The sequence below is a fragment of the Pipistrellus hanaki genome (genome assembly GCF_964339955.1).
Source record: "Pipistrellus hanaki genome assembly, chromosome: 5".
NCBI classification, from domain to species: domain Eukaryota; kingdom Metazoa; phylum Chordata; class Mammalia; order Chiroptera; family Vespertilionidae; genus Pipistrellus; species Pipistrellus hanaki.
In genome coordinates this window covers 2,051,524-2,071,095 of record NC_140507.1, presented here as the reverse complement: position 1 = coordinate 2,071,095, position 19,572 = coordinate 2,051,524, and the positions used below count along the sequence as shown (strand labels likewise).

At 48.9% G+C, this 19,572-nt stretch overlaps 1 protein-coding gene across 4 annotated transcripts; it reads right to left on the bottom strand.

Moving 5' to 3' along the window:
• Positions 1-2,739: 2,739 nt before the first annotated feature.
• ZNF12 (zinc finger protein 12) lies at positions 2,740-19,572 on the bottom strand. 4 transcript variants are annotated; one of them, XM_084884400.1, is made up of 7 exons: positions 19,144-19,572; positions 18,755-18,827; positions 17,775-17,836; positions 14,138-14,264; positions 13,840-13,935; positions 10,787-10,900; positions 2,740-2,963 (listed from the first exon to the last, which is right to left on the bottom strand). In XM_084884400.1, exons 1-7 carry the CDS (start codon positions 19,555-19,557, stop codon positions 2,887-2,889), a joined length of 963 nt encoding a protein of 320 aa, XP_084740526.1. In that variant the 5' UTR covers positions 19,558-19,572; the 3' UTR covers positions 2,740-2,886. The 4 variants fall into 4 exon arrangements, with proteins under 4 accessions (XP_084740526.1, XP_084740527.1, XP_084740525.1 ...); XM_084884401.1 differs by lacking the exon at positions 2,740-2,963 and adding an exon at positions 6,712-8,059; XM_084884399.1 differs by lacking the exon at positions 2,740-2,963 and adding an exon at positions 6,712-7,519.

Below are 19,572 nucleotides of genomic sequence, written 5' to 3'. Positions count from 1 at the left end.
GATCCTTGTTCCTTAATGTTTTGCCTGTTTACAAAATGCATGCCCCAGTAGTTGTAAGAATTCCAACAAAAATGTGGTAAACACACTTTTCACGTCCTTAGGAGTCATACCACAAACAGCCACCAGGGGCCACGGCTTCCGAAGGGCACACGGGTGCACACTGCGTCCATGTCCGTGGAAATCCTTTAAAACTACGAACATATTTGACTTATTGCAACGTGATTTTATCACTTGATATATATATATCTGATGACAGTCTTTCCTACCTCACTCATTTTAAATAAATATATATATATATATATATATATATATATATATATATTGATTTTTTTACAGAGAGGAAGGGAGAGAGATAGAAACATTGATGAGATAAAAACATTGATGAGAGAGAAACATCGATCAGCTGCCTCCTGCACCCCCCCCCCCACTGGGGATGTGCCTGCAACCAAAGTACGTGCCCTTGGCCAGAATCAAACCATGGACCCTTTGATCCTCAGGCCAGTGCTCTGTCCACTGATTCTTGCACATATATCTTGGTGCAGTCATACAGATTTTAATTTATTTATTTTTATTAAGATATTATATGTGTACATAGCTTACCAATCCCCACCCATCCCCCATTCCCAAACGTGCATCATACAGATTTTTAATATAACCACTCATGTTTCTGGGTCAAAGGGCATGCATATTTAAATTCTTGGCTATACCTACATTGCCCCTAGAAAGGCTAACTCCAGTCCAATAGCATAATCTCAGTGAGGAAGTGCTTTTGGTCCGTGGCCTCATCCTGTTCATTTCACAGAGAGGCAAATGGCTTGCATTTCTCTATTTTTTTAAATGTATTTTTATTGATTTCAGAGAGGAAGGGGGAGGGAGAGAGAAACAGAAACAATGATGCAGAGAATCATTGATGGGCCGCCTCCTGCACGCCCCCTTCTGGGGATCGAGCCCGAAACCCAAGCATGTGTCCCAACTGGGAATCAAACCAGACCTCTTCCTGGTTGATGCTCAGCCACTGACCCACGAATGCCGGGCAGATTTATGTACTTTTAAAGGCATTCCTAAGAAATTGGGAACACCAAGCAGATTCTTTTCCCTTTTTAAACATTGAGGTGAAGCCCGGACTGGTTTGGTTCAGTGGATAGAGTGTCGGCCTGCAGACTAAAGGGTCCCAGGTTTGATTCCAGTCAAAGGCATGTACCTTGGTTGCGGGGACATCCTAATAGGAGGTGCACAGGAGGCAGCTGATCGATGTTTCTCTCACATCGATGTTTCTAACTCTCTCCCTTCCTCTCTGTAAAAAAAATCAATAAAATTATTTTAAAAATAAATAAACATTGAGGTGAAATTTACGTTACATAAAAATAACCATTTTGCCCTCCCTTCCAGGCCTGGTCCCTCTCGACTTCCCTCCCCTGCTGGCCTGATTGCCCACAGCTGCCCTCCCCTGATGCCATCTTGTGGTGACCATCTTGTGTCCACTGTCCACATGGGGGCAGCCATCTTGTGTGCTGGAGCGAAGGTCAATTTGCATGTTACCGCTTTATTATCTAGGATCATTCCTGCTGTAAAAAACTGCTTGGCTGTGCTCACTTGATTACATTCTCCTCTGTATGACCGAGCCTCTCCCTTGCTCGGGGGCCGTGAGGGAGGCCCTCATCCGGGGACCAGCGTCCGCTGAGGGGTGCGTTGGGAGGAGTGAGGTGAAGGGAGGCGCAGAGAAGTGGGGGTGGGGGTCCAGAGGGCTCCCGCGCAGGCCCCGCCCCGCGTGGGCGGAGCCTCCGCATAGGCGGAGCCTCCCGCGACACCTGCGCTGCGTGGGGCTCTGTGCGCAGGCGCGCCTGGCGCCTGGGCGGCGTCCTGCGGGGCTCCCGCCTCGCGGGGCGCGGGGTCTCCATCTTCCAGGCCCCCGGCGGGTCGCGGCCCAGAGGACGGCGGAGGCGGACAGCCCTGCGGCGAGGGAGCGGTGAGTCTGGCTGTGCGCCCTGCGTGGACGCCGCGTCCAGAGGCGGCGCTGCCCCCTGCGCGGCCCCGGCCCCGCCTCAGGGCGCCCGGGCGGAGGCTCCTTCAGGTTCCCGCGCGCCGGACGCTCCGCCTGAGCGCACCCTGCCGCGCCGCCGCCGGGGAGGAGCCCGGGCCCTGCGGCCCCTGCGCGGTCCGGTGGGGAGCCCCGGGCCCTGCGCGGTCCGGTGGGGAGCCCCGGCCCCTGCGCGGTCCTGTGGGGAGCCCCGGCCCCTGCGCGGTCCTGTGGGGAGCCCCGGCCCCTGCGCTGTTCGGTAGGGAGCCCCTGCCCCTGCGCGGTCCGGTAGGGAAACCCTGCCCCTGCGCTGTCCGGTAGGGAGCCCCCGGCCCTGCGCTGTCGGGGGCGCGTCCCCGGTGCCCAGCCTCCGTCCCAGCTCCCGGGCGCGGGGAGGGTGCCGCCTGCGGATGCGGGGCCCCGACGGAGGTTCCGGCCGAAGCGGGCTTGTCCTCCAGGCTCTGCCGGGACCAGGCGGCCTCCTGGGGCCTGAAGGAGGGGGCTGCAGGGCCGGCCTCTCACCGCGAAGAAACCCTCCTCCTCAGCCTCGGACCCGAGCCCCGTCAGAGCAGCAGAGGCGGCAGCAGAGCCGCAGAGGGGCCGGGGCTGGGCCGGGCTCCGGGCCCCGAAGCTGCGGTCCCCGCGCGGCAGAGCGAAGGGGCCAGGCCGGTGGTCGCCGGGAGGGGCCGGCGGGAGATGGCACCGCAGAGCCCGGCGCTGGAGGGTCCGAGGTTGGGGAGCTCTTCCACGCTCACCCGCAAAGGGCACCTCCTCCCCTTCCTTCTCCCCCGAGTCTGTCCGGAAGCCGGCAGCGCCCTCACCACGTCCAGCCCATGTCGGCATCTGGGGTGCGCTGCTCCGGCTTCACCTTACGGGGCCACCAGCAGCTCCGGGAGGACTTGCAAGGTTATTGATTGTGAGTCTTTTGACCGAAGGCAAGAAGAATCTAAAAGGAAAAATGACTTCTAGGACCAATGAGAAGCGAACAGAAGTCAGAATGCCCAATTCCTGTATTCTCCTTGGTGCTGTCCACACAATCACATGGAAACAAATTTCCTCCCAAAAGGCACTTGCGAGAAACATCCCCTCAGGTGAGAAGAAACAGGGTTTTTTTTCGGGGGAGGGGCTCTTTTCCTTTTTATTGAATGTATTGGGGTGACACTGGTTAACAAAATTATACAGGTTTCATGGGTAAGAAATGGTTGTGTTTTGTTTTTAAAGACCCATGTTTGAGCACCTATCCCCCTTTCCAAAGCTTTATGAGGATTCTAGAATATACAAAATAGACTTGGTAGTTCCTCCCTCCTCCCAAATGTCAGTTTTAATTAGGGCATTGTATTTTGTCTTTTAATTAGGGCATTGTATTTTGTCTTTAGAGGAAGATAGATAATTAAAGCAGTAGTGAACATTGCAGGGTTAAGGAGTCACAAAGGTTGCCTTCCTCTCCTTCTCCAAGGTTGAAGGTTACCCGCTGGTGTGGAGAGGTTTTTAGGACAGTGGAGGTGCTGCAGAGCCAGCCAGCTCTCATTCTATTCCTTTCCTCTCCCAGGTTCCCACACTCTTCCAGGAACAATAAAAAATGAGCAAATCCCAGGTGAGTTCTTTTCTTTACTCCTTATCTATTAGTGGATTTCATAGCTTTTGTATATATTATTGTCATATATTAAGATGGAAAAGTGAAATTTGATTAAAAGCCTATTTCTAGGTAAATGAAGTGAGTAGCTCTCGTCTATGTACGTCATGTGATCCTGTGATTTATGTAGGTCATGTAGTGCTTAAGCCACCAAATTATTTGAAAGTATTTTCTGCCATGCTGTGGGTTGCATTTTACTGTTGATATATATTTTTTAATTAAATAAATCTTTATTGCTCAGATTATTTCAATTGTCCACCCCCCCCATAGCTCCCTTCCACCCAGTTCCCACCCCACCCTCTGCCCTTACCTCCCCTTCCATTGTCCTCATCCATAGGTGTGGTATTTTAGTCCAGTCTCTTCCTGCACCTCCTACACCTTTTTTCCCCAGATAACTATCAATCCACTCCCTTTCTTTGCCCCTGATTCTATTATATTCACCAGTTTATTCTGTTCCTCAGATTTTTAATTCACTTGATTTTTAGATTCACTTGTTGATAAATATGTATTTGTTGATCATAATTTTTATCTTTACCTTTTTCTTCTTCCTCTTCTTAAAGATTACCTTTCAGCATTTCATGTAATACTGGTTTGGTGGCGATGAACTCCCTTAGCTTTTTCTTATCTGTGAAGCTCTTTATCTGACCTTCAATTCTAAATGATAGCTTTGCTGGGTAGTGTAATCTTGGTTGTAGGTTTTTGCTATTCATCACTTTGAATATTTCTTGCCACTCCTGACTGGCCTGCATAGTTTCTGTTGAAAAATCAGCTGATGATCGTATGGGTGCTCTCTTGTAGGTAACTGTTTTACTCAGTTATTTGAGTGGACACTCTTGGTGCTCCCCTTTGTGTACTGTGTGTACAGCCTTGTAGTTAAGTCTTAATTGTTGTTGGTATCACTGGGAGGAATTGACCTCCAGACCTATTGTCTGTATCAGCTGTGTCTACACCAGGATACCTTCTGTATTGGAGACAGTCTTATAGGATCAGACTTTTGCAAAAGCCTCTGTGCTCAGCTTGGATGGGGCAGAGTCTCAGGGCTGAGCCGCCAGTCTTGGCTTCCCATCAGTCCTGCCCGTGTGCGTGTGCCTCAGACTTCTGCCTTCCACAGATCCCCTGAGTTTCTGCCTGACAGTTCAGATTCCCCTTGTAAAAGCATGGGTGCCCCAGGAGCTCGCCCTGAACTGTGTTTCAGTGCTCAGTGCAGTTGGAACTGGGGATTCAGTGCAGTTAGGAACTTCCGACTCCTTCTGCTATGAGAGGCCGCAGCAGCTTCCGCGGTCAGACCTCTCTGCGTGCACTCACTCTCACGCTGTGTCTCCGGCTCCCCTGGTCTCCCAGTCTGGTCAGACCTCTCTGGGCGCACTCACTCACCTGCTGCGGCTCCCGGCTCCCCCGCGTCTCCCAGTATCTGAGTCTCCAGGTGCCTCTCTCTACAGTCTAGATTCCACCCGTATGAGCCTGGGTCCACAGGGTTTTGGCCGGGTTGGGGATCAGTGCAGCCGGAACAGGGTTCAATGCAGTCAAGGGCATCCTTTCCCCTCCCGCCACCCGGCACTTGGCTGCCTTTCCTCTCTGCATGAGCGTCTCCCTACCTCAGTGCTTTGCGGCTCCCAATCTGATCTGTGAACCTCTCTCCTTTCTAGTTGTAAATTTCCTCTCAGCCAGCTTTCCTGTGGTTTTGGATGATGTCTGTTCTGTCTTTTTCTTGTTATTTTGAAATTGTTGTGCGAGGCAGTAGTTTAGGTGCTTACCTAGGCCGCCTTCTTGGTTCTCCCCCAATGGTGTCTTTTTTAAGAAAAGATATGTTTTCATTGATTTCACAGAGGAAGAGAGGGGGAAAGATAGAAACATCAGTGATCAGAATCATTGATTGGCTGCCTCCTGCAGCCCCACGTTAAGGATGGAGCCCACAACCTGGGCATGCTCTCCAACTTGGAATCAAACCCTGACCTCCTGGTTCATAGGTCAATGCTCAACTGTCTCAGGAAGGCACCATGGAGGGAGAGAATGTGTAGAATGTAGAAAACTATTCCAATACAAGTTTTCTTCACCTGCCCAACAGCATCTGGCTGCCAGCACCTCCCCTGCAGGAGCCACGTCATTCTTCCCACAGAGCTGGCTCCCATTCAGGCTGGTCCTATGGCCCATGGCCTTCTCTTACCTTAGTGGGACCTCAGAGTTGGGCTATGGAAACAAGTCAGCAGCCTGTGCTATCTTCAATTTTGCAGGAATCATAAGACTTTAGATTCAAGGAAAGGAAAGCAATTTATGTGATGCAGATATCGCTGTGATGAGAAGAAAGAAGCAATAGGATTAAAAATGTATTTCCTTGCTGTTTAACTGGAGGCATTCTAGAGAGCTGGCTGTCATCTGTAAGCAGGTAGCCTGATACACAGCCTCCTCTGGGGAGCATGTCTCGAGGGCCCAGCCAGGCACTGTGAGATTGAATAAGGAGAGTGATGTTGTCTCAGATAGAATGTGGCCCGGGCCTTCATTTGGACCTATTTGAAGGGACATGGGAGCACCATTGAGCCAATGCGTCACTAACCCGAGGACGATTTATTTCGGGGAGCATCTCACCTCCAGGCGCCAGGAAAGGGTGGCCTCTTGCTCAGCCCTTGAAAGTCCCTCAGGGTTCCTCATCTGCTCACACCGCTCATTATGAGGTCTCCGTGTTCACAAAGCAAGCACTCACCTTGTCTGGACTGTTTTCCGTTCTCACTGTCTGACCCAGGCCACCTGTGCTTTCTTTCACTAACTCTGGCCTGGTGGATCTTCCATGATGGCCTGAATAGTTCAGACCTTTACAGATGTCCCATTCCATCAAATCTGAGACAAACCATTACTTCAAGTACCTCTTAGGAAGTACTTAATGGGAGAGGAGAAAAAGGGCCAGTTAAACCAGAACATGCTAACTTCAGAGATATAACAACACGGACATTTGGGAAACTGAACAATTACATCTCTGGATTATTGAAGAGGACAAGTAAGCCCACTTACACATACAACCCTTCTATGTGTAGGGCTCCATCAGAGGAAAAGAATGTGGTAAGCCATGTAAACTTTTCACATATTTTACTTAAAATGCATACCATTGAAGTTATAAGGATGATACATGAGTGTGGAAACCTTGGTAGATATCATTTCAGCAATTATACTGAAGGGTTCTTGAACTGAATGCATGGTTCTTACACAGAACTAACTACAGCCTGCCAGACCTTCAGTCCTGTTATGTGGCACAGGCACAGTCACCTAGAAGGGAAAGTGCTGAGCAACAGAACAGGTGCCACAAGTGGTGGAAATAGTGAAAAATGTGGCCATTCTTCTTAGTGGTGAGGAATATACTACTCAAATAACACAGGCATCAGGCTAACCACTGGAAACAAGAGGAGGTTCTTACCTTTCACCATATGCTGTCAACTACAGTGCAGCAACAATCTATGAATGATATGAATGAGCCTAAACAAATGTTATGGCATGCATTATAAAAAGGGATATATCTGGTTATATATCTGGTTCCAAAGGTCCTTAAGTCAGTGATGTAACGATTCATGGAAATGGATACACTTAATGGTTTCTAATGCTCTACCTACTTACATCAAAATTTACAGGAAATAAATCTCTGTATCAACACCTCAAAATAAATGAATTACCTAAAGTCCACTTCTCACTTGTGTTACTCCTACAAAGGTGTCACTTTGTATCCTCAGTTACCAATGAAAGAGCAACCCAAATCTACTGGCTGGAAAAGGTAAGAGTCTTTCACAGAGGAACAGTCCTGAGGCGAAGTGGCTCCATGGATAGCTGGTCCAGTGGCTCAGCATCCCCTTCTGGGCCCCAGGTCTGTGTCTTTCTGCTCTGCCACACTTTAGATACACGTCATTGTTGAGACATAAAAAAGTATCACTTCCCAGCAAGGCAACATTCCTTATCCACAGGACTCCAAACCTTTTCCAAAAATAATGTGTCAAGTATCTCCTTTGTATGTGTGTCTAGAATTGGGTGCCAAGATCACCTCATTGCTGGTAATGAGGAAGGCATTATCATTACTGGTTGAAACTGATCAGGATTTATCCCTGTTCCATCAGGAGAAATGGATACCCAAACTCTGCCAGCAAACAGTAAGGAGCAAGTGGCAAGGGTGGTTACTCAACATTACACTGGATGGGTTCTCTTATGTAAAATGAGGTCTGACTTCAGAGAAGCCTTCCCACATCAAGCACATTCACATTCCCCCACCTATGGATCCTCTGATGGGTATTGAAGGCTGATTTGTGGTAGAATTTTTTCCCACATTCGCAACAATGTCTGACACAAGCCCGTGTGAACATGTTCTTCAGTCACTCAGGAATAGTACGGAGTAGAGCAGTGTTTAAAAATACTATCAAATAAAATACACATAATTCCTAGAATATATAGTATGGTGGTTTGCACATTTACATTTGTGTAGGCATCCAAAAAAAGAAAAAAAAAACAGATCAAAATTAGATAAAAATTTAAGTTCAGTTTTAAAATGTAGAGTTCAATGAATATTGGTTTTTCTCACTACTAGAGACTTCTGGCATTAACAATTTAAAATTACCTATGCAGTTTTCTATTTTGTACATTATTTTCTATCTCTTGCTGCCTCAGATATAGTTGTGAACATTATAAATACACTGACTTCATTATGGCAGTGTTTAGTTATTCAGTTCATTAACAATAATCAAATATATTTGTAAGTGCTAGGAAAGAGTACAAGAAGAAACATACTTTATATATACCAAATACTAGTTCAATGACAATGCATTCTAAGTACTGTATTATTAAAATAGCTAATCTTATACATGTCTTACAAATCATTCCAATAAGGATATACTGCCTTTTCAAACATGATTCCAAATGAACGTACAGTCCCTGTAATGTACCATTCTAAAAAAACAAGTTAACAAAGGCCTACATGGTCAGGACATACTCATGTATGAGTTTAATGTGGCTGTATTGTGGTCCTGATGAGCTATCTAGTCTTATAGATTCTATTTATACAAAGGGTACATTTATTCACAATATATATATTACAAAAAACTTGAAAATGTAACTTTTAGTATTAATAACTCCAGAGGAGACTTTTCCACATTCTGTAAAATGACAGATCTCCCGTTGGAATGAATTCCCTGATATGTGAAACAGTCTGACTCCATGGAAGTGTATGGACATTCTACATGTTCATACATTTTACAGTCTGGTATCTAACAAGTCATGTGTCTTATTGTAGTTGCGGTTTCCACTCTGTGAATTCTCAGATTAGAAGTTTGAGTAATGCACAGAGGTGGGTCTACTTTCCCCTGTGTGAACTCTGACTTAACAAAGGTAGGAATTAACATTACACTGGATGGGTTCTCTTATGTAAAATGAGGTCTGACTTCAGAGAAGCCTTCCCGCATCAAGCACATTCACATTCCCCCGCCTATGGATCCTCTGATGGCTATTGAAGGCTGATTTGTGGTAGAACTTTTTCCCACATTCACTACATTCATAGGGTTTCTCTCCTGAATGAGTTCTGTAATGTACAGTAAGGTATGACATTCGAGAGAAGGCCTTTCCACACTCATTACATTCAAAGGGTTTCTCTCCTGAATGGATTCTATGATGTATCGTGAGGTATGACATCTGAGAGAAGCATTTCCCACATTCGTAACACTCATAGGCTTTCTCTCCAGTGTGTGTTCTCTGATGACGATTAAGAGCTGAATTCTGACAAAAGGTTTTCCCACATTCATTACATTCATAGGGTTTCTCCCCTGAATGGATTCTATGATGTATCGTGAGGTATGACATCTGAGAGAAAAATTTCCCACATACATAACATTCATAGGGCTTCTCCCCTTTATGTATTCTTCGATGTCTACAGAGGGCTGAATTCTGGTAGAAGGTTTTCCCACATTCATTACACTCATAAGGTTTCACTCCTGAATGAGTTCTATGATGTATAGTGAGGTATGACAACTGGGAGAATAACTTTCCACATTCATTACATTCATAGGGTTTCTCTCCGGTGTGTACTCTCTGATGTCTCATGAGGGCTGAATTCAGGTAGAAGGTTTTCCCACATTCATTACATTCATAGGGTTTCTCTCCTGAATGAGTTCTATAATGTACAGTGAGATATGATAACCGAGAGAAAAATTTTCCACATTCGTTACATTCATAGGGTTTCTCTCCTGTGTGTGTCCTCTGATGTGTTGTGAGGGTAGACTTGCGGCAGAAGCATTTCCCACATTCATTACACTTATAGAGTTTCACACCTGTGTGAATTTTATGATGGTCATTAAGTGCTGACTTCTGGGAGAAGGTTTTCCCACAGTCATGACAAACATAGGGTCTCTCTCCTGAATGTGTTCTCTGGTGTTGGGTGAGGTGAGTCTTCTGGCAAAATGATTTTCCACAATAACTACATTCATAGGGCTTCTCTCCTGAGTGAGTTCTCTGATGTTGAATGAGGTGTAACTTCTGGTAGAAAGTTTTCCCACATTCTGTACATTCATAGGGCTTCTCCCCTGTGTGTGTTCTCTGATGTACAGTGAGGGTTCCCTTTTGGCAGAAGGATTTCCCACACTGATTACATGCATAAGGTTTCTCTCCTGTGTGAGTCCTCTGATGTATAATGAATTTTGACTTTTTACAGAAGGATTTCCCACATGCATTGCATTCATAGGGTTTCATTTCCATATGAGATGTTGGATGTACACTGAGGTTTGACATCTGGAGAAAGGCTATTTCAGATTCATTCCACTTATAGGGCTTCTCCATAGGATTAACAAAAACTGCATCCTTTTGAAAGGCTTTCTGGCATTCAATATATTCAAAGGGTTTCTCCAAAATATGAATGTCCTGATAAATACTTTCTTTATTTAGAGTATAAGCTTCCCCATTTTGATTAAATTCATAAGATTTCTCCCCTGGGGAAGTGTTCTCAAGCTTCACATGAAGAAGTGCTTTCCCACAGGCACTACATTCATCAGGCTTCATTCTTGCATAGCTTCCGTCACTACTAATATATTCTGAAGTGGATTTTAAGCTCTTTTCACATGAGTCACATTTATAGGGTGTTTTTCCTAGAGGAAAAGGGTTTATTTCCACATTAAAAGACTTACCAAGAACATCACCTCTCTCTTCAGTGAGAGTTTTGTTGTTGATGGATAGAGTTTGCCTGGAATGTCTGTCTTCACTTTCCTTGACTCTGTCTATCGGGTCAACTTTCCAGACTTCTGAAAAGAGGCAAAATTAACCAAATTTTGTACATCTTCCCACATAAGATATGGGATGAAATGTACATAAGCATGTTTGTGGCATAGATGGTAGCTTCATAGATGAAAATAATTCCATCTGTACCTTTCCCCCTTATTCTTTTTCTTGTGTATGTTAATTCTCACCTGTGGATAGTTTGATTTATTTATTTATTTTAGAAAGAATGGAAGGGGAAGAGGAGAGACAGAAAGAGAGAGAGACAGAGACACACATATGCATGGGACACTTCAATTGGTTGCCTTCCCACATCCCCAGATAGAGCTGGGAATTGAATCTATAACTGATGTACGTGCCTTTGACGGGAATCAAATCCTCAACCCTTCAGTCCTCAGGTCAATACTCTAACCACTGAGAAAAATGGCCAGGGCTCCCTTACTCTTTAGTTTGAAAAATCTCTCTCTCTCTTCCTCTCCCCAGTGGTGATAAAAGGGGGAAATTCACTGACAAAGACACAAGAGTCTTTTTTTATAAGAACTTGTTCAAAACTGGGTATAGAAGGTAGAAGAACAGCAGACAAGCTGCCAGATGAATGACTGACAATACAGACAAGAGAGAACTCCCAGCAAATGGAGTCCAATGAAAGCAACAAGAAGCACTGCTGGGTTGGAGGGTTGGAATCTCGCCGAGGATGGATCTGTTTTGGAGAAGCAGAACTTCACCCAGCATCATTTCACATCAGCTTGGGAGAAAGAGCTCACAGTATAGGCTTGATTTATCAGCCTGTCCCAAGATGCTGTGGCACTGCCAATGCCCAGCTTACTTCAACCCCAAGCCTCTGTTCCTGCTCTTGCAGTCTGCTTGACTTTTAGCCTTGGTCTACTCAAAACCTCTCTTGGGGGGTTTCCACGCTTTCAGAAAACACTTCTCAAATCCTGTCTCATCTCTGGTAGCTCCATTTTTCTTTAAAGTTGAAAGTAATTACTCTCCACACAATCCCTTTTGCGCAGGGATTCAACCTTGTGGAACATTGAAATCCCATGTGAAATTCTGGATTTCAAATTACTCTATATGGCTCTGTTCTCTTTTCTTAACCAAAACCCATCTCTTAGGAAGTATGACTCTATTTCCTATATCTTTTGAACCCCTAAATAGAAATTAGAGAAGCTGTTCTTTCTAGTAATCTGAATCATGTAGGTATCTGTCAAGTACCTACCAGATATATGAGATGTGACCTAAACATGCATGCTCAGAAATAATGACCTGTAAATTACTTCTGAATGAGGGACAAGGAAGTTCTGCCGCCTTAGCCAGTTTGGCTCTGGATAGAGTGTCGGACTGCAGACTGCAGGGTCCTGGGTTCAATTCCAGCCACGGGCACTCAATCCCTTATAAAGGGCATGCAGGAGTTAGCCAATCAATGATTCTCTCTCATCATTGATGTTTATATATCTCTTTCCCTTCTCTAAAATCAATAGAAATACATTACAAAAAAAATTTAAAAAAGTTCTGCCACCTGTCTGGCTCCTCGGGTATAGGAGAAATAACCGTGTACTACACGTTACACAGCACAGCAAGGGGAATATGCTCCTTTCTTTCCAGGTTAGAATCCAGGGATAGTGAGCCTCAAGCTAAAAATATGTGCCATCAGATACTAGATTCTGGATCAGACCTAGGAATGGAGTCAAGAGATTAGAGTTAGGATAAGAGTTGGAAGGAAAAACTTCAAGGAGGGAAGGGTTTGAAAATTTGAGCTCTGACTTAAGAGAATGTGTTATCTGGCCAGACGAAGCACACCCCACTGAAAGGCAGAGCTGTAGGGACAATGATCTCGTGAACAGAACACATATGGGCTAAATGGAGTTCAGCAGCATTTTTGGAAACAACTGAAAGTTACTTTTTCAGGCAATACAGGCCCATGATTGTGGTGCTTCTCAGAGGATGAGGAAGCTAATTCCTTCAGGAACTAACAGGGAATCACTGTAGGCTCATCCTGTGAAATGAGTGACAGGACAATTGGAACTTCTGGTGAACACACCTTGCAAATCCAAGTAGAATGAAGGTGTCCCCCACGAGGACAAGGCAGGCAAGGCACAGAAACCCGTGACCATGCCCAAACCGTGGTAGAGCGTCGGTCTGCGGACTGAAGGGTCCCAGGTTCGATTCCGGTCAGGGGCATGTACATTGGTTGCGGGCACATCCCCAGTGGGGGGTGTGCAGGAGGCAGCTGGTCGACGTTTCTAGCTCTCTATCTCTCTCCCTTCCTCTCTATAAAAAACCAATAAAATATATTGAAAAAAAAAAGAAAGAAACCCGAGACCTGAGGCAGAGGAGCCCTTCACAGACAAACCCTGAAGGAGGGGCAGGAGGGGGACAAGTCCCCGGTCCACTCTGCACACTGACTCACTATGAAGGCACTGGGGACCCAGAGCAACCGGAAATGGGAGAGACAGATGAACAGCACTCGGAAAAGGAGGGAGCCCCAGATCCTGCTGTCACCCCTGAGGACTAGCGAGCACCACAAGCCCACGTGCCCTCCCAGCTGAACGGCCTTCACTGGCTGAGGCACGGTGGGCGTCTGGGATCTTACCTCAAAGAAGGAGAAGTGACAATGAAGGTGGAGATGGAAACACATCGGAGCAAATGCACGTTAATGGAGGGGAAGCCCGAACTTAAGGCCACATAAGTTATGTGGTGGTAACAGACTTGAGAATGCCTCGAAACACAATCCATGACAGCGGGTTACCGAAAAGAGCGAGTGAGACCCAGGTTTGAGAGGAAGGGACTGGATTTGGTTCTGGGAGGTGAGCATGGAAAAGCTCTAAAACACGTTTTTGCCTGGAGTGACAGGCAGGCAGCTAACGCACACAGCTAACTTTTCTAGTCACTTCTCTATCACCACCAACAATTCCAGAAAAACGCTGCCGACTCAGCAGTGCCCTCCTCGCTGCCTCCCACACACCTGGGCGACCGTGAGGTGGGACTTCCCCGTCTCCTCTCCAGGGCTCCTCTCCTTGCTCCAGCTTGGTGATGACGTCCGGTTTGACGAGGTGACAGCCTGTTAACAGAAAGAGAGAGACCCTGAGCCTGGCAGCGAGGCTTCTGCAGAGAGTGGTGCCTTATAGATACACGACCGAAGTGCCCTCTGAGCTGTGCCGATTCACCAGGAGGCAAATGCCCTGCCTGGTGCCCAAACACACCATTCACATTTATCCCATCAAATTCATCAGATGTCTTAGCAGCTCAGCCGCTCTGCTCACCCACGGAGACCAGGTGGCTGTAGTTCTCCAGCATCACGTCCCTGTAGGTGGTCTTCTGCTCCGGGCCCAGCTGCTGCCACTCCTCCTGGGTGAAGTCCACGGCCACGTCCTTGAACGACACCGGCTCCTGTAACAGCAGCGCGATGGGACTGGGTGACGGGGACGAGGCGTCCGGGGACAAGAGCTTACCGGGTCACTGGCAGAGGCAGCCAGGGCCCCGGATCCCTTCTGTTACAGGTTGTGGAAGGGGAACAACGCTCTCAGGCAGGCACTGAAAGGTCACTCAGGGTTCACACCCAAAAAGAAACGGTCTTGACTGAGCCACGCACTCCTGGCTGCTGGGGAGACTCAGCCGGGCAGAGGCGGCTGCCCGAGGAGCCCGCCTGAGGGCACCCGTGGAAACGGGCACCTGCTCCTTCATCCTGCTTCCAACACGAATGGTGCTGGTTCTGCGCCTGCTCCAGCTGCTCCTGCTCAGTCTCCTCAGCTGGCTCCTCCCCCTCCACGTCATCCCAGGTGGAGGGCCCTGGGCTCCCTCTCGGTCCGTTACTCTTCTGTCTGCACTCACTGCTCCGATGCTGCTCCATCTGCCTCATGGATTTAGTTACCGCCTATGGGTCAGCATTTCCCCACTGGCTATCACCAGCCCAGACTCTCTCCTCGTTCCTGACAGGTCCAGATCTCAACCTCAACGTGCCTGAAACCCAGCCGCTGTTCCTGTCCAAACCTGTCCCTCCAGCTTACAGGAGCCAATCGGCAATGCCTGCCAGTTACCAAAGCAACAGGCAAGCCAGGCAGCACCAGCTGGTTTGGTATTGTTATGCAGGGCTAAGCCTGCGGCAGGGTCAACCAGGCGCCACAGAGACTGTCAGCACCATTTCTATTGGTAACGCACTGTTGCCGCTTGCAAACAGCATGACCATGACTGTTGCAAGCCAATGTGTGACTTGGCGATAGCTGTAGTGCTAGTAGCTTGGCCAAGTTCACGTTTATGCAGAAGGTGAGGGGAAATCGCACTGTTCTTCCTCTGGCTTAAACCGCTTTGCCTTGGCTGGTGCTGCTCAGTAGTTAGAGGGTCTTGAACTTGACTCCCAGTCATGTACCTGGGTTGCAGGTTTGATCCCCAGCCCCAGTCAGGGTCTGATGTGTCTCTCTTATATCAATAGTTCTCTCTCTCTTCCCCTCTCCCTCCCTTCCACTGATTCTAAAAATCAATAGAAAAAAAATATCCTCGGGTGAGGATTAAAAAAAAAAGCAGCAGCTTTTCGGGCACTTTTAATTTTAAGAAAGTGCGTTTTGGGAACTTGGATAATGAATTAAGAAACCAATCAGAACTGCAGACTGAGGATTTTAGGTTAGTTAGAGAAGACGAAGGAACAACCATTAACTGTTTCAGAAGCCCCTCAGACCAGTACTGTGAGGGACAGCTGTGTGGTCACACAGGCTGGAACATGGACATGGCAGTGAGAATACTTTGTGACCATCCTCATCACTACCCTCAGAGCTAGCTTTCCTACCGCGAGGAGGGGAACACCGGCGCCTTACACTTTCCAAGAGGCCCGTCCTAACGCCAGGAAAGGGGGGAAGCACCGAGACCCCACTAGTGAAGACTGGGAGAAAAGTGTCCCCAGAGGACTGGAACGGCCTCAGGCCTCAGAGGGACAGTGAGAGCCACTGGCCCAAAGACTGTGGTCCAAGGGTCCTGAGCCAGCAAGTCCCTCCTCCTCACAGCAGGGAAAAGACACTCAGACCCGCCTCCAGTCAGGGGTTCGAACACCGCCTGCGTGGCCTGTCTGAAGAAAGCGACTGACATGGCTCCAGAGCCAGGGAGGGGAGACCAAGAGCAGACAAATGGAAGAACCACCATACCAAGGATTTCCTCCTCCTCCTCATCACTGCCGCCACCACCAGCACCACCAAAGACGCTACGCCCAACACTCAAGGGGAGGGCGCTCTTGAACCAGGGATCTCACCCACACAAACTTGCTCATTTTGGGAAATTTAAAAAATACCAAGGTCTCAATTTTTCAAAATGAAAATATTACAAAATTATATGGTAATCCTGTAAAACAAGGTAAACTTGGAAAACAATGTTTACCAATGTGACTCACTGGAAAAATTTATAAACACTTGAGACTGTAAGTCAGCAAGAAAAGCAAAACACCAGCACCTGACACCAGGCACAACTCTCCCCGCAGTGACGGAGCCCCCGCTCACAAGGGGCAGTTAGGCCAGGCTGTGCCCACCCTCACAACAGAGCTTCCCGTGAACTGCGGGGCTGTCTGTCATCTCCCACAACCACTGTTCGGAATTATCGCCCCAAGAAGAGAAGCTCCTGGAGAGAAAGAATTGCCTCTTTCAACCACGTCCAAGGAAAGGACACAAACCCACACAGGACACTGCAGATGGGCGAGGCAGGAGTGGCTGAGGCTAGGACTGGCTAGGTCACGGGCCTTTAGCAGGTCAGAGGGCAGGGACAGAACCACAGCTGCAGGCTTCCAGATGAACAAGGAATGGGGCATCAGAAACCTTTGCCAGACACGTCACTGCACAGTCTGTGGTGCAACCCCAACAGACGATGGGAGAGACTGGGGAGACTTATGGAAGGGGAGAGGCCACTCCTCCAGGCGGCCCTGGTTTTCCCCGGATCAAGCATTAACAACGGATCTATGGCACAACAATGTTGTCAGCAGCAAAGCTCTGTGCGTGGAGTGCTCCTGGGGCAGAATGCCCCTGGCTGACAGGAGGCACAAGGCACCCATGGCAATGGCTCAGGGCTCATTGTTAAGGATGGCTAGTCACAATTCTAGTGACATCATCAACGAAATCTGTTATTTTTTTATTTTTATTAGTTCATCCTCAACCAAGGACATTTTCCCACTGATTTATAGGGAAAGTGGAAGAGAGATGGACAGAGAAGAACATGAATGTGAGAGAAACACATTATTTGGTTGCCTCCTGCACGAGCCCCGACCAGGGCCTGTGCCGGGGAGGAGCCTGCAAACAAGGTACGTGCCCTTGACAGGAATTGAACCCGAGACCCTTTGGTCCACAGGCTGAAGCTCTATCCACTGAGCCACACCAGCTAGGATGCCAACAAAATCTTTAAAAACGATGAGAAAACAAGTGTTATAGCTGGTCAGTGTAAGTCAAATATCTAACGGTATTTATCATTTTTGTGATGAATGTCAGAACAAGAGGCACACCTATACTTGGGCTTTAAGAGCTCCGGAGGGCCCAGCCAGTTTGGCTCGGTGGATAGAGCGCACCTGTGGACACAAGAATTCCAGGTTCAATTCTAGTCAAGGGCATGTACCTTGATTATGGGCACATCCCCAGTAGTGCAGGAGGCAGCTGATCGATATTTCTCTCTCATTAATGTTTTTAACTCTATTCCTCTCCCTTCCTCTCTGTAAAAAAATCAACAAAAATATATATTTTTTTAAAAAGTGCAGGAGGATCATGCTATCTACACATGCAAACATGATAAATGCTGGGGTTGACATGCTGCTCTGTGATTTGTCTGAGAATATCTTTTATCTGATCTATTTTCACAAGGTAATGTTTGAACTATTCACCTCCAAAAGGTGTATTCTGAAACAAACTAGGGAAGAAATACGTAACCAGAAAAACTCACCAGATAGTTATTCATCTTCTGCTGCTCTTGGAAAAACGAGGACTGTGAAACCAGAGGCAGACCTGGAGGAGGAACACACGGGCGACGAAGTTAGCAATGTGGCCAGCCCAGGAAGTACTCTTCCTGCGTAAGAACTCGCCCAGAAAGTTCCATCAGACACCTCGGGAGACTGTCCCTTTAAACCTTCAGAAGTGACAGGAAATGAGGGAGAGCCCTCCTGCTGGTCTCTAACTCCCACATCACTATGTGGTGACTGCGTGGATGCATCTCTCATTAGGGAATGAACGCCAAAGCCTAGTGAAATAACCCCCATCATTCCACACTGGAGGCCCGGTGCACGTGCACAGGTGTGTCCCTCGGCCTGGCATGCGCCCCTTCCCAATCCGGGAAGCCTCAGATGGTGCAGTGCCATGTCTGCCAGTTTCCACCCAATCCCTGCAGCCCAGGCTGAGAGGCCCCACCAGTGCACAGGGCCTCTAGTAGGCACATAAGATCTTTGGTTAGCCTCTTCCCACCCTCCCTTCTTCCTTCTGAGATTCCTCAGTCCGGCCCATGTTTCCATGCATGTGCGCTGAGCCTCTGTCCCCTGGTGGTCAGTACGCGTCATAGTTACCTGACAGTTGGGGATAGATGGCTTAGGCTTTTATATACAGAGAAGATAAAGAGAAATTTCGTTACAGTCATCTGGTTTTTTTTACTCTTTTAACAACTTAAGATCAATAAGTCTGCAGGATGCTCTGAGTAAAGGGATACACTCCTGCAGGGCTAAGTCTAAATTTTTTGTACAAATTTGAGAACAAAAAAAAAAATCTCTTAAGAAACTTTGACTTAACTATAATACATGGCAAAACACTTGCCCTGGGGGTCTGAGTCCTGTTGGCAATCCCACCGACACAGGGACACCCCGGCAAGTCCCCGCCCTCCTCAGGCCCCAGTTCTCCCGCAGGCACCCAGGCGGAGGGCGCCCCCCGCAGGCTGACCTGAGGCGCTGCCCCGGGACTGCCCCGGCGGCTCCAGGGCAGTGGGCACACGCTCAGGCCAGTGACCGCGGTCCTGGGGGACGTTTGGAGACACGTTGGAACCCCGGAGGGCGAGGCGGAGGGAGGGGTGTTGGGTGCAGGGAGGAGGGAGGAGGGAGGAGGGCACCGTCCAAGCCCAGGCTGGGACCTCCTGTTCCCCCAGGAGACAGGCAAGTCCGAGTGCGGGCGGCGCCCCCTCCCAGCAGCCCGCCCCTCCCGGGAGGCGGTCCCGCTCCTCCCGCAAACTCCCGTCCTGGTCCGGGCGAGTCCCCAGCGCCGCTCACTGCGGGCGGGAGACCCGCACCTCCCGGGGCCGCAGACGCCCGGCCCGCCCGTCGGGGCTCGCTCACCTGCCCCGAGGCTCCGCGGCGCCGCTTCTCCCCCGGGTCCCCGCCTCCCAAGCAACGTCCCCGAGGCGCCGGCCTGGGCCTTCGGGACAGACTCACTCGGGAGACGTCCCTCCCGGGCCTCGCCGCCGCGAGGCAGACGGGCCCAGCCCGACCCGACCCGCCGCAGCCCCGCTCCTCGGCCTGGCCCGCGGGCTCCGGGGTCGCCTCGGGCCCCCGCTCCGCGCGCCGCCCGCGCAGGCTCTGGAGCGCCCCGCCCCGCCCCGACAGCGCGCGGCCCCGCAGGCCCCGGGTCCTCGCCCAACGGAGGCCGGAGCGGGGGCACCGGGGGCAGCGGTGACCGGGGCTCGGACAGGAAGCCACAGCGGCGCTGCGGCAGGGCGCCTGCGCGTACACGCACACAGCCCGAGCGCACATGCGCACCAGGACGCC

What these genes read in the sequence shown, in the direction of transcription:
- ZNF12 (XM_084884398.1), bottom strand. Translation starts at nt 19,557, where the DNA reads ATGTGCGCTCGGGCTGTGTGCGTGTACGCGCAGGCGCCCTGCCGCAGC. An exon ending in GCCGCGGAGCCTCGGGGCAG is followed by an intron (nt 18,828 to 19,143) that starts GTGAGCGAGCCC and finishes AACGTCCCCCAG; the next exon opens with GACCGCGGTCACTGGCCTGA. An exon ending in AGAAGATGAATAACTATCTG is followed by an intron (nt 14,265 to 17,774) that starts GTGAGTTTTTCT and finishes CTGCTGTTACAG; the next exon opens with GAGCCGGTGTCGTTCAAGGA.